The sequence below is a fragment of the Atta colombica genome, unplaced genomic scaffold (genome assembly GCF_001594045.1).
Source record: "Atta colombica isolate Treedump-2 unplaced genomic scaffold, Acol1.0 scaffold210, whole genome shotgun sequence".
In the NCBI taxonomy this organism is placed as follows: Eukaryota; Metazoa; Arthropoda; class Insecta; order Hymenoptera; family Formicidae; genus Atta; species Atta colombica.
The window spans coordinates 847,067-860,488 of NW_017259306.1; the positions used below are offsets into that span (position 1 = coordinate 847,067).

The 13,422-nt window shown below is 35.3% G+C and overlaps 1 protein-coding gene across 1 annotated transcript in view; it reads right to left on the minus strand.

The window, feature by feature from the left end:
- The window catches only part of LOC108687625 (discoidin domain-containing receptor 2-like), a 225,289-nt gene that overhangs the window by 32,215 nt on the left and 179,652 nt on the right, over positions 1–13,422 (minus strand). The window contains exons 6-9 of the mRNA XM_018193501.1: positions 11,186–11,333; positions 8,821–9,000; positions 4,171–4,310; positions 3,247–3,454 (exon numbers count right to left, since the gene is read on the minus strand). Coding sequence (XP_018048990.1) covers positions 3,247–3,454; positions 4,171–4,310; positions 8,821–9,000; positions 11,186–11,333 — 676 coding nt within the window. The remainder of the gene's footprint in view (positions 1–3,246; positions 3,455–4,170; positions 4,311–8,820; positions 9,001–11,185; positions 11,334–13,422) is intronic.

Here is a 13,422-nt window from a genome sequence, read left to right on the forward strand (position 1 = left end):
TGAGAAAAGCACTGTTGAAACTAATTGAACTAATTAATAACTCGGTAAATTTTGTGCTATAAAATTGTCGATAATACACGACTAATTTAATAATTGTTAGAAGCGAATCTAATTTTCGTAAAATTAGAGAGAAACATGCAAAACCAAGTTCAAAAACAAGTTGAATATTACGCTTCATCTTCTGACAATTTCTCATCAGGTTCTTTGTGTCGACGTAAAATTTCATTTGTATGTGGGATCGTTTTCTATGACATCGATCATTTGAAAACGAACAAATATCGTGATCAGAATTTAATTCGTGTCACACGCAGCTGGAATTTCCCGTTAAGCAAACTGAAAATTAGTGTCGCGGCAGTTTATCGACTAATGGACACCAGAAAACATTCCAATTTTCGACCCGTTTGACGCGGTTTATACGCTCGACTTATAAAAAGAAAAATTAATCGAAATGGGACCCGAGCTTGCTTTCGGAGTTTTTGGCGCGTCGCGGTTCGCTCGGTGGAAAACTCGATGCCGCGCTAAAGGGAGGAACGGGTAAGGGGAGTGATATATTTTCCTATCGATGACGCGGCTCAACGAAGCGTTTGTGCGACGTGAATACGAGTTATGTGGTATACAGGTGACGAGGAACATTGGTCGCCTCTGGGCCGGTCGGTCCAACTTATCGCTCGTAGTTGAGGACGGGGAGCAGCGGAGTACGTCGAATGATTAACGACATACCCACTCCCGCGGTTGGCCCTGGTGCAACGAAGCGACACGGAACTTTCGAAAGCTTGCATTACCAGAGACCGGCAGCTAAGTTCCGTCTCTCGGATCGTTTGAGACGGATTAAAAGAAATATTGGTGATCGATATGCGGTTTCGACGATGTCGATTAAGGTAGCCATTGGGCAATAGTTGCTGTAATAGTTGTGTTTTGCCGCTGCGGAACCGCGGGATCGACCTTCTTGACCGAACTTGAGAGATTATACGGGAATATCGGTTTCACGGTGCTACGATACATTGTCTAATTGTAAGCTATATCACACTGCGATGAAAAATGTGCTTTTAATTCGTGAAAAAAATTTATGGACTTTTTCGTTTCTAAAAGTTACAGCGAACAGAAGAGATTACAGTTTTTATCCTAACTGTTTGTGTTTGTATTTAAAGAACAAGGCTCTCTCTTAAATAAGCTAAAGTGTAGTCATAATAGCTTTACAAACTCATAAATGTTTAATAAAGTTTCTTATACAATTCTAATTCAGAATATTTCCTGATTGTTGGTAGCATATTGTTCGTTCTGTAATATTCCGTGTACGAATTATCTCCGATCTATATAAAAATTCAAGTTATTTTCTATCAAAGCCTTAAACGATCTAGCTGGATCTTAATGCTTGTGTGATACTTGAGTGAATTTATATACTACGTATGTAGATCCCAGAAACGCGCGCCGAAATGATTTTTCGGTCTTGAAACGCTTTAATTCTACTAAACTATCGCAATAATATTACGAAATTAAATTGACGAATTAAATTTTTCAAATAAAAAAAAATTTCTCTCCCTGTTTCTAGAAACTACATACGTAATAATAAATTCACACAAGAATCATACAAGCATTAAGATCCAGCTAGACCGTTTAAGGCTTTGATTTTTACAGTTTGTGTTATCACATATACTATCCTATAATATATTATATTGTTTATTTTCTATCAATTATTTTCTATTTTCTAAGTAAACACAATCACTGTTTCTAAAATAGCAAGAGATAGAAAAATGTTATTGAGAACAATTAACAATCAATACTTTGTTCTTGCTGTGAGGTTGCGAAGAAAGTATTAATTGGAAAGAATTAATTGTTGAGAAAGTATTAATTGGAAAGAATTAATTGTTGCTTGATAATATATTGACATAACACATTAATAAGAAATTAACGAAAAAATTATATGTTGCATTTCTTGAGAAAGACATGTAATTACGCACAAGTAATAGACATAATTTCGTACAAGTAATTTTCAAAATGAAATACGTGCAAGTTTTATGTATCACTTGATATGATGACAAAGAAAATCATTCGCTTCAGCGTTACGTTGCCGAAGTTATCTTTCTCGTGAAAGGAAAGAACAGCGCACTGAGAGAATGATTAACGACGGCTTCGCTCGTCTGGTTCGTGCAACATTCCGGCTTTTCGAGACAAAACTTTTTGAGAGTATATATTCGAATGTGTGTGTGTGTGTGTGTGTGAATGTGTGTATGCATGTGTGTGTGGCAAGTAAGTTTCGTTTCCGGTTTGCGACCATGTGCTCTCATTCGCACAACGTGCCGTGGATACTTCTGCTTTTTGCTTTTCGCGGTGCTTTAAAGTCGAGCAAACAACATAGGACTAAACGATTTCAGAAACTTTAAATGTTTCTCATGGTCTTTTCTTTGGAATACGATACTATTGTCCGAGCAATTCCGTAATAGTAAATATGTATAACTGCGACAGATATTTTTCTCTCTTAGCGATCATGTTATATTTATTGTTAAGATCTAAAGAAAATAAGAATAAAATAGAAAAAGGGAGAAAGAATGTTGTTGAATTTATAAACAGCAAAACTGCGTTCATGTATTGAAAAGTAATAAAATATATTTCAATATATTTTCATAACATTTCTGAAATATTTCTTCCCGTTACACTTCTGTTTAATCGATATTAAATACTTTTTTAATATTCATTTTATATTTTAAATCAGCAAAACTCTGACAACGAATTTTAACCTCTATGCAAAATAAGTTTATCTTATTTACCATATCAATTTAATAATTGTACATATCTATCGCGCGCAGTTTTCTTGAAACTATCGTCGAAATAATTTTTCTCTCCGAGCTTCGTGCGCACGAACTTTGGGACCATTTTCTTTCTACCGTCTGCAGTATCACTGTGCTCATATCTTCGACGAAAGTATGTCACTTAAAATTGGAAATCGCGTTGGATCGCGCGCTCGTGATAAGACGCGCTTCGAAACTGTTCTATTTCTAGATTTCAATTTTCTGGACCGCCTACTTTGATTTTCCGTTTAACTAAAAGTGCGTCTATAAATGCGAAAGAGTCGCGGGGTAAAAGGCGTACCGCCAGACAATGTTTTAACTTCGCCATTACTCTCGGTCGTTCCGACGCGACGCGAGAAACGCGCGCGAGTGTTACCGAAAGAGTAACACCCAGGAGATAAATTTCGACTGCGCGTGGGATGGCAGAAGGGAGGAGACGGTGAATCGATCTTTCTCTTACCTGATTCGAAGATTACCTCGCTGAGCATGATCCACCGTGCGGCGAAGTAGAGCTGCAATTTTAGGAAGCGGCCGGCGCGCGAATGCAGCTTTATGGTGACCTCGCGCGCCTGTTCAAGAACTTGATCAGGTATGTAAGAGAAATGGACAGGTTCGCCGGTAAACTGGTTGCCACCTGTGCCGAGATAGACCTTCGCGTACGAGAAAACCTGCGAAGACATCACAAAAATTATGTAATGTGTGAGCGGAAGGTGACTAACTTTTCAAAAAGAGAAAAAGGGATATATAAAAAAAATTCAATGTGCTGTAATTAGATTTTAATAGATAAACATTTTTTATATTGTTTTGTATAACTATATGTAATGAACAATATTATGTTATTATATTTAAAAAATCTTTCAAAAAGGATAAATAATCATGTCTTTAATTTGAAACAAAATTTGGAACGCGTTGTAAAGCGAAGACGAAAAGATAAAATTTGGAACTGTCCTTTCTAATTTGGGACGGTTGATTATCTTACTTTACGGAAATGGAATTAAGCGATTGGATGATGCCCGAATGAGGAAAATAATCATGCATTGTATTGCTTCTTCGCTCCGAGGATGTTTCTATCGTTCATAAAGTCATATTAGATATGGACATATATATTGTTATATAATACAGTAGGGGAAATGCATGATGTGCTTGTTTTAGAGAGATAAGCTGCGCAGATGATAATTTAGCGAGAGACATTTAAAAATTCGCTATCGATGAATGAATGATTAAGCGAACAGACGGCAAATATCGCACTAAATCGTAAGGAAAATGTTTTTAAAACCGCGTAAAAGCACGAAAGCATCGGCAAAGATGTGATCGTGAAATTTACGATAGTTCCTGGAGCTCGTAACTTTCGAAATAATACCGGTAACAGCGCGAATGGCGATACCTGCACGTCCTTCGTGAAGTAATTGTTCATGTGTAGATGTATGGCAGTGAAGTTCCTCGAGTAGTCGAACTCGAAAGTTATTTCCACCGGACGTCCAAGCATGTTGGGTGTGTCGTTTCGCCAGCCGACCCATTCGTATCCTTGAATACACACGAACGAATTATTCGTTATAATACCTCACAATTTTGGATAATCTTGAAAAAAATCTAGAGTTGTGCCTCTTGTTGTCGTTAGTTAAAATTATAAGATTATAATCTGTTTTCACAATATAGAGTTAAAATAAAAGTTATCAAGAAATTCATGAATTGATGAATCTCTCAATAACCTTTAATCTTTAAGTTTAATCACACTGAAGAAAGTACTGAATTTTAATAAATATTTATTTAAGTAGTAATATAGTTCTAAGTAAATATTTATCAAATGTAAATGTATTATTTGATACATTAATTTAATTATTATATTTTTTATTGAATAAATATTTACTTATTGAAAGTAAAAAATTTATTTATTATTATTTAAAGAAATATGTATTAATATTTAAAAAAATTTTTTCAATGCATATATTGTGAAAACAAGTTTGTAATGCTCTTGATTTTAAGTTAATAAAATGTTGAGGATTACTACTGAATTTATAATAAGAAGACGAACTCTTTTGTCTATTCAAATCTCTTTTTAACAAAAGATCCATTCCTAAGCCTAAAATCAATTTACTAGTGAAAAATTCATTCCAGCATGTGTATATTAATATATACGTAATTTTTATACGTTAAATTTCTGTTACGCTTTTTGATATTTAACAATAATTGAAGGTTGTATGTGTGCTATATTAAATTCATCTTTTACGCTTCATGGAGAGAACATATCCAATAAAAATTGTAATCTATATATGTCACGTAGGAAAGTTCCGATACATACGTTTGAATTTAAAAAAAAAGTTTTATGTTGCGGGTTGTATGATACGGTAAACCATTTATAGGTGCGGTGCACGCACCTATAAACAAGACAATAAAATCTGTAACGCGAATAGTGGACAATTCGTGCGTGACATCGAATTTATTTGAATGTAGCGTAAACGGAAAACATATGCATGAAAAACAAATATCTAACATTCCTATGGTAAATACATGTCATATATATCATGCACAAATACATATATAATGAGAAATATCATGGTACCAATTTTAAAAAGTTACAACTTGTTAATGTTTAAATTCCAATTAGAGTTAAATAAATCACACAAAGTACTAACCAGAGAAAGGAGCAGAAGTAAAAGATTTTATTTTTTCACTAAAAACCTAATAAAAACTGATTTTCAATGAGGTAATACTAAAAGAAGTTTCGTATAACTTAAAGTCTTTGGGGAAGTACCGTGCTGTGCTGCCGTTTTACAACGAAGATAATTTAATATAGGTAATTCGGTAATAATTTAAATAATTTGCAAGAACGTGACCTTCGCAGTTTTCTTAGGATTTAAAGACGTTTCTTGTTATATAATGCTGCCAGAAATACAACTCATACAAGAGTGTTCGCTTAATAGAATTTAAATTACCCGTTTCAGATTCGCAAGTTAAGCTTTCACGTGGGACTCGTATGCTTCCTCGAAACGTTAATTACGTTTCAAGTTTGTTTTCGTGCTTTCTATTCGTCTCGCTTCATTTCTCCCGGAAATGTTTCGCTTGGTGTATAGCAGCGCGAGAAGCGTGATATGCGATACGGAAAAGTTTCGAGCTATGGAGCGGCCATGGCAGGTTATTGCGCGAGAGTCTCGCCATTAGATCCCACTATATGAGTACATGTGGAAACACACGTGTCCCGCGGGAATATGCGGATTGAAAATGGACTGCAATAATCCTAAAGTCTGGCCGGTACGGCGTGTTATGCATTTCTCAGAAATACTCCTGTTACTTTCAACATTCGCTCCGAAATCTCTAGCTCCACCGCATTTTTCCATTTAAATGTCTGCACACAAACATGGCTCATGCTATACTTGCTAGAATTAATAACGAAAAACAAGTTTTGAAACCATGTTTTTACGAAAAAATGTACTGCGGTATGATTAATATTCTTGAAAATTTGATGAAATTGAAATTTTAGATATTTAATATTTAATATTAAATTTCATTAATATTTCGATTCTTTAAATCTGGTTTTTAATAAATATACATGTTTTGTATTAATCAAAATGCAAGAAAAATAAAAATACCTCTCTATTTATTTAACAGTACATTCTTTAAATATTCTTTCGTTTTTATATTCTCTGTTTTTGTTTGGCATCAGTTTACATATTATAAAATGTAATAGATTCTAAGTTCTATTATTTTAGAAAAATATATTATTTCTGTAATTTTTTAAAATCATTTCCTTTTCTTCTCTATGAAATCTCTAAAAAACAAACGACGCTGCGAGATGGAAAGAAAAAAAAATAAAAAGGATCTTCTATAGTTCCGAATCCGGTGTCGTCGTTCCTGCACTTTGACATTGTCGGAAGGGAATCGTGGGTTCGTCGTAGCGACATAAGAATCTTAGAGTATATTAAAACTTACGAGAATTTCAATCATGCAGTTTGCATTGTGTGTCCGCACGCGACTTTGTGTTTGGATTCCTGTGCAACAACTACTGCGATCGTCCCTTCCGTTTTCAACAATATACCGGGTCTGCGCGGTGGCGTTATATCGCCCTGACCTATCCACTTTCATACAACCCCCTTCCTCTCTTAATATCGTCCCTCGAGTAAATAGTTTCCAGTTTCCTGTCGTCGCCGCCTTCGGCCGCTATCTACCATCAATTCTGAACCTTCACGAGGATCGTAAGATAACCACGCTGGGCGAGTATATACCTTACCAACACCTTCGTTGGTTGATGATTTTCTCCTTTAAAGCGTTTCGGGAAAGATTGTATAGTTACGAACATACAATGCTCGTAAACCAGAAATAAGGATGACCACGTGTTGTCAATTATCACAAACGTTTCACTGATACTTTACTAAACAAGAGAGAAGTTTGTTACGAGAACGTTATGATGTTTTAATCGAGATAGTTAATTATAGTACGTAAGTTTTCCGCAGAAAGTTTCTGTTATATATTCCGAGAATAATATTTCGCAAAATCATAAATCGCGCGCATTGTTGATCGCTTTTCATAAATTTTGATTATACTTTAAAAATATGATTTATATCCATATATACATATGAATATATCCTAATAAATAACTTCATACATATTTTATAATTTTCTTCTTTTTTCGCTTCTTTTTTGCGAATTCTCTCTTACGTATTTTTGAAGTGTTTTTAAAAACTTTCGAATGAAGGTGCCGGTGCAAATATCGATCTCGAGTGAAAAATTTGTTTCGACTGCAGGAATATCGGACGACGGCATTTCCTGGTTTAAAGAGAGTCGGGAGAAGTTGTACGCAGTTTTGCCAGGTTTAAAAGTTTAAGAAGGCGGAAGCACGACGGTGTATCCAAGTGTAGTAGCAGCAGTGGAGGGTGTCTCGTGGTATAAATGGAAAGACACAAATGTATCCAGAAGGCGAGTAAACAGCACCGACTGGTTGCAGCCTAGCTCGCGGTTCAATATAAATGTAAATTGGAACAGATTCGAGCGAGCGCTGTGAAACACGTTTGGCTCCGAAGCCCAAGCTCTTCCACTGCTGGCCCTCTCGGCTTTTCTAGACTCTGCTGACCCTTTCGACTTTCTCGTTTACACACCTACACACACCTGGAGTAGACGGACAGGAAAATTTCATTTTCATTCTAGCGTACACGCTTCGAAAACGGACGCATCTCGCATAGGTGACGACGAATATTGCGCTTGATCAATCGTTCGAAAAACCGTTTCCGTACACGAACACATCCTTCTCAATTAAATTTCGACGGTCATTCGGTTTCCTGAATAAAATTCATGGATATCCATAGAATAGATGCTATTGATACCACACGCGATGAATTAGTTCCAGTCGGTATCACGCGCATTAATCATTGCTTCATTAAATAAAAAAAAAAACACGATTTTCGGATTGATCAAATGTACCGAACAAATCGACTAGAAGGTAAGCATCCATAAAAAAGAAGGAATATTGGCAAAGTAATGTGTGCTTTTGATACATAAAATCAAGCGAATAAAATACGTGTAAATTGAAAATTCATGAAATAACGAAGCGAATATGTTCGTTCTAAAGCGGAAGCTATCCGAGATATTTTAACAGAATTCTCGTCGCGCATTCACATATTTGAAATTATATGTGCTGCGCTGCGAGGAATGCATTTTATATATAACAGCTACGTACAGGATACTGATATAGTGTTTTAACATTATTCAAGATACGCTTTGTGCACGCTCTTATTTCATTACTTTCTTATTTCACCGCGTGCATTAATAGTAGTGTAAAGTGTTCTGAAACAAGAGCGTAATCGCTCGAAGAGACGCGTGTAAGTCCATGTTGCAAAATTACAACAGGATTACGGGGCCGCGAGCCGCTATTTAGTCCGGAGAAAGAAATTAACGAGTAAGATAGCGTGAGATACCGATAGATTAAGAAGACTAGACAGTTGGCGGGCATGGTATCTCGCGGAGACGGCTCTATCACGCTAATCTAGACACGATCTAGCGCCGGCGCTAATCTCATTCCAACACGAAGCAGTCCATGCCTTACCCTTTCCGTTACCACTGACGTCCAATCTGAAGTTGTCGGGACCCTTTTGCCCGTCGACAAGTTGACCAAGTCCCCCGGAGAGGTAACCCGCTTCTTCGCGGCCGTCGTATGTCCTGTCGGAAAGGTCAACCTCGGAACCCCTCTTGATTCCTTGGGGCATGGAATACGAAACGAGACCCTCTGGAAGAATAAGGAGAAGCCGGATATAAAGAATATATAAGCTTCTGAACTATGCATCATCACGTTGCTACGTGGGCCATGAACGTTTTCTCCCGACAGTACGTGATAAGATTGCGGACGGTTACGGGTAAAGCGCACGTCGTCGGGAAGAAGTAACGAGGGTCAACATTTTTAATCTCGGTGCACTGAGGATTACCGGGATCGATCTAAAGCGCTGTCACGCAATAACTAGACTAGAACTTCGTGCTGTGATGCGAATCTCACCGATCACGACGTCAAGCTCTCTTTCGTTCCGCAACGTATCGCACAGTTTTCGTTAAAAATGCGACGAAGTAAGCGACTTATGTCAGAACAAAATGTACTCCTAGACTGTCAGGCGTCAATAAGCACGAATGAGTTACACGGTTTGGTACTTGGGAGGGAAATGTCGCGTCGCTTCCTCATACCGATCGAGTATTTTTCCGTTCAATGGTGTTCAAATGGTAAATTGTTTTTACAAATTTCAGTATGAAATATGTGTACGAGATATATACTTCTCTGGTACATTTTGCAATGTTTACGTGAAATAGTTGAAAAAGACCGTTTTGATTAAAGCACCGATAAAATGAAAAATCAATTCCATTTGCACAGCTTTTTCATTGATGAGACTGGAAATAATATAGTATCGATTGTAATCATCTATTTGTTTATTGTATTTATTATAACCATTTTGTAGTTTTGTTGCAATCGATAATAATAATGATAAAGTCTTTGTCAAATGTAGAAAGTCTCATTACGATAATTGTAGAACATAATTCTATGTCTTCTCTCTTCTATATATCTTCCTTCTGTCATTTGCATGGTTACGGTTCTTACTTGGTAATGGCCTGAACGTTTGCTAATGCCATTCGTAAGTCACAATTTATTTTGCAAGTCAATATTATTGGCAGCCGCTGTAATTGTGCGTTTAAACGATATAACGATGGTCGAGGCTATGTGGATGGCACAGTTAGCGGCTGCCGCATAGTTCGTCGTGGTTGGATTAATGTAGACGCAGCTGTGGCTCACGGCCCACGGTGATCGTAAATCTATGTTAATCTCAGATTCAGGAGAGACTGACACGTTACATCGGCGTCTTGTCAGATAGTCAGCGAAGGTTGACGAAAATTCAAGTTCAAAATCTCGTGGCGAACAAAATGCGAATTAATTACATGCGATTCAATTCATCATATGTCTTCATAAATAAATGATGTTAAATAACATTGATAACATTATTAAGATAGATATTATTTATTAATATTACGTGCTCAAGGACATAATCTTCTAAAACGCCTCAAACGACATATTACGAATGCTACGTAGATTAAAAAAGAACAGTATAAAGCCTAATGATCTGAGTACAATAAAAAGAACAACAAAAAGAAAAAAATTAAAGAGATATAAAAAAGAGATATAAGGTTTTAAAGAGATATAAGATTTTCTTATTGTAGACAAGTTTGAAGTTTTGTGAACAAAGACGAAAATAAAGATCTTGAACTTTATGGCTAAATCTATATCTGTCGAATTCTTGTATAAAAATTTCCGTTCTTTTTTAGTACATCTATTCTGGTTTCAACCATCAGACTAAAGTAAATCTAAGTTACTGTTGAGGTTGTGACGATTGCTGTCTCTCGTCAGAGAGTAATTCTGGGAAAGTCGACTATGAAACCAATGTAAAATATAAAATGCATGATGACACGCAAGCGATTCCAAAGGGATTTCTACCGCTTGTTTTCAATTTTATTTTCATAAGTGTTGTGGTAGTGCAGGTGTTGATGAAATCACATATAATTGACTTTACTTATATATAGCGTGAAATTCATTTGTCACGGTAGCTGTTAACACGAAAGAGTAACAATATTCTATAATAATTTTATAAAAAAATATCAAATTATATCTTTTTATATTTCGAATAATTTTATATATTGCATCATTTTGCGTGCAGCGTGTTAGTGGTAAAATTTTTTCAGATCGGGCTGTAATATTTTTTTCATTTATTTTCAAACAGTTAAAATTGCAATAAAAAATATATGACAAACATTATGAGTTAAAATATATTGATTCAAATATATTTTCCTCGCCTGCAAGCGAAGTGAACAGCAACTTGTAAATGAATAGATGATGGGGAAACATGATAAAAAGGACTATGTTCACATATTTCACTCACTTGTCCATGAACAGCCGTAAAGCTCTACGCGCATACATACTGTGCGCATATGAGAGGTGTAAGGGATAAAACGGATTTTTGTTGCGATTACAGCTGGATCGAAGATTTGTTCCTCCTCCGAATATGGATTGTTATTGCCCACCAAAAGCTGCAACAAAAAAGAACAACACAATTGTTAATACGCCGTATATAGACAAAAATGGTTATGACAAAGAGAAGACAAGAAAAATATGGTAACGTTACCGAGAAAAGCTGCAATTTGTATTCAACAATTTGTATCACTGTTACATATGATATTTTTGCTGAAACGAGGGGTTTTTATGTTATCATGTACACACAATGGAGACGCACGATGAAATAGTTAACTTTAGTCACACCCAGATATTTCTATTCCGGTTGAAAAGCAGGAAAACAACAAGCGCGCATTTCAGCATCTGGTACAAAACCTGTTTTTTACACACTGTACGTATTTTTTTTTTTTTTTAGTTTATTATTCAGAGTATCGCGAATTTTTTATACTATACAATTTTCCAAAAGATGGTATTGAAAAAAAAAACACGGTTTTAATTCTATCGCTACACGGACTATATTTTCGAATACTTTAACAGTAGCATTTTTTTTTCAAAATCTATTCTACTGTTAGTTTTAAAAAAATGTAATTTTTTAAATTTCACATATGGTTTGAGAAATGTCAAAGTAATATCTATAGTTCGGTGTTGTAAGTTGAATTTAAAGAAAAATAATATCTATGATTTGTTCATGACGATGTATGAGAACACATGCAACGCGTAACGTTAGGGATAAGGCTGTCCGATATTCATTGGAACATGTTTACAACACTAAGAACGAATCTCACAGGCCGGAAGCGTCATTTTCCAGATCCGATTAGTAAACAATCGTCCGTCGTGAACCTCCTCTAAATGTAAATGCAAGCGTTAAATCTAGCTTGGAAGCACAGGTCTCCCTTTCCTCTCTTCTCTCTGCGCCATATACACATTCGCGTTCTGCATGTCGTATCGCGTCGCAGAGAGTACATATATATATAGGTCGTCGCCATCGACGAACATGAGATTAACATTGAAATACGAACGTCAGGGCGCGTCCGAGGATCACATCAAGTTCGATAGGATCGACCAGGTTGTTTGAGAAACAAAGTCTTAAATTCGACATATACGTATATTAGCACGTATACTGATAGACATGTTAGGGATAATAATATACTGTATCTGCATCCATGTTCGCTTGGAGCTATGTAATTCAGTAGCTATGTCTGTATCCTGTTCTGTTTTGCATTCTGAGCATTTGGACGGATTAGCGGTTCTCATTTCCCGTTATATTCGCGTCGTAAAATTTTATCTGTAATTACAAGCTTATCTCAGCAGCCTCTATAATGATAATATGCGCAACGAATGGATAATATTATTAAATAACATAGTGAACTATAAAGGAGATATTGTCTATGATAATATATCATTTCATCAATCATCGTTAATATTTGTCTTACAGAATTATCTAATTTTTTTCTCCTTTTCTGTGTTACGGTAAGAGATTGACGACTACAGCAAAGGTTTTTTAAACTCAGCTAGTCAGAAGATTGATCTGAACAAATTAATACATTTTTACATCGTACTTTATAAAAGAATAGATTAAACTTGATAACTGTTTTAACGATCATTTATATTAAATTTCATATGCTTCTACTTGAAAAGATTACTGACATCTTATTTTTGTATGCTTTGCAATATTAGGTTAAAACAGAAATACATAGCGCTACGAATTTTAAAATTCAGCTTCGTTAAAATAAACAAAATTTAAATTTAAAAAAAGTTTTAAAGTTTAAAATCTTTACTTTCAAAAGGTCCCTATGTGAATTTTTGTGAGTTTGATATGTAGAAAACTATGAATCGAGAAATTTTCTTCTCACTTTGTGAGCCTGTCACGTGCCCCTAAAAAAACTTGCGAAAATTTTCCTAACGTGAAAGTTTAGTTTTTCTTATAAAATCATTTTTTAAACATGTTTCTAAAATTTTTTGTTACTGAATTATCATAGATTAAATAAAAGGAGTATTTTGACTTTGATTGTTTATAACTCTATTAAAATCATCAAACCGCAATTTAAAAAACAAATTTAAAAAAGCTGAAACTTTTGCTCTATCAAATAGTAAAATAATTGTTAAATTTTTTTTTAAATGTAGAGATATGATATAAATGAAATAGTAACTCTTGCATCAATATAT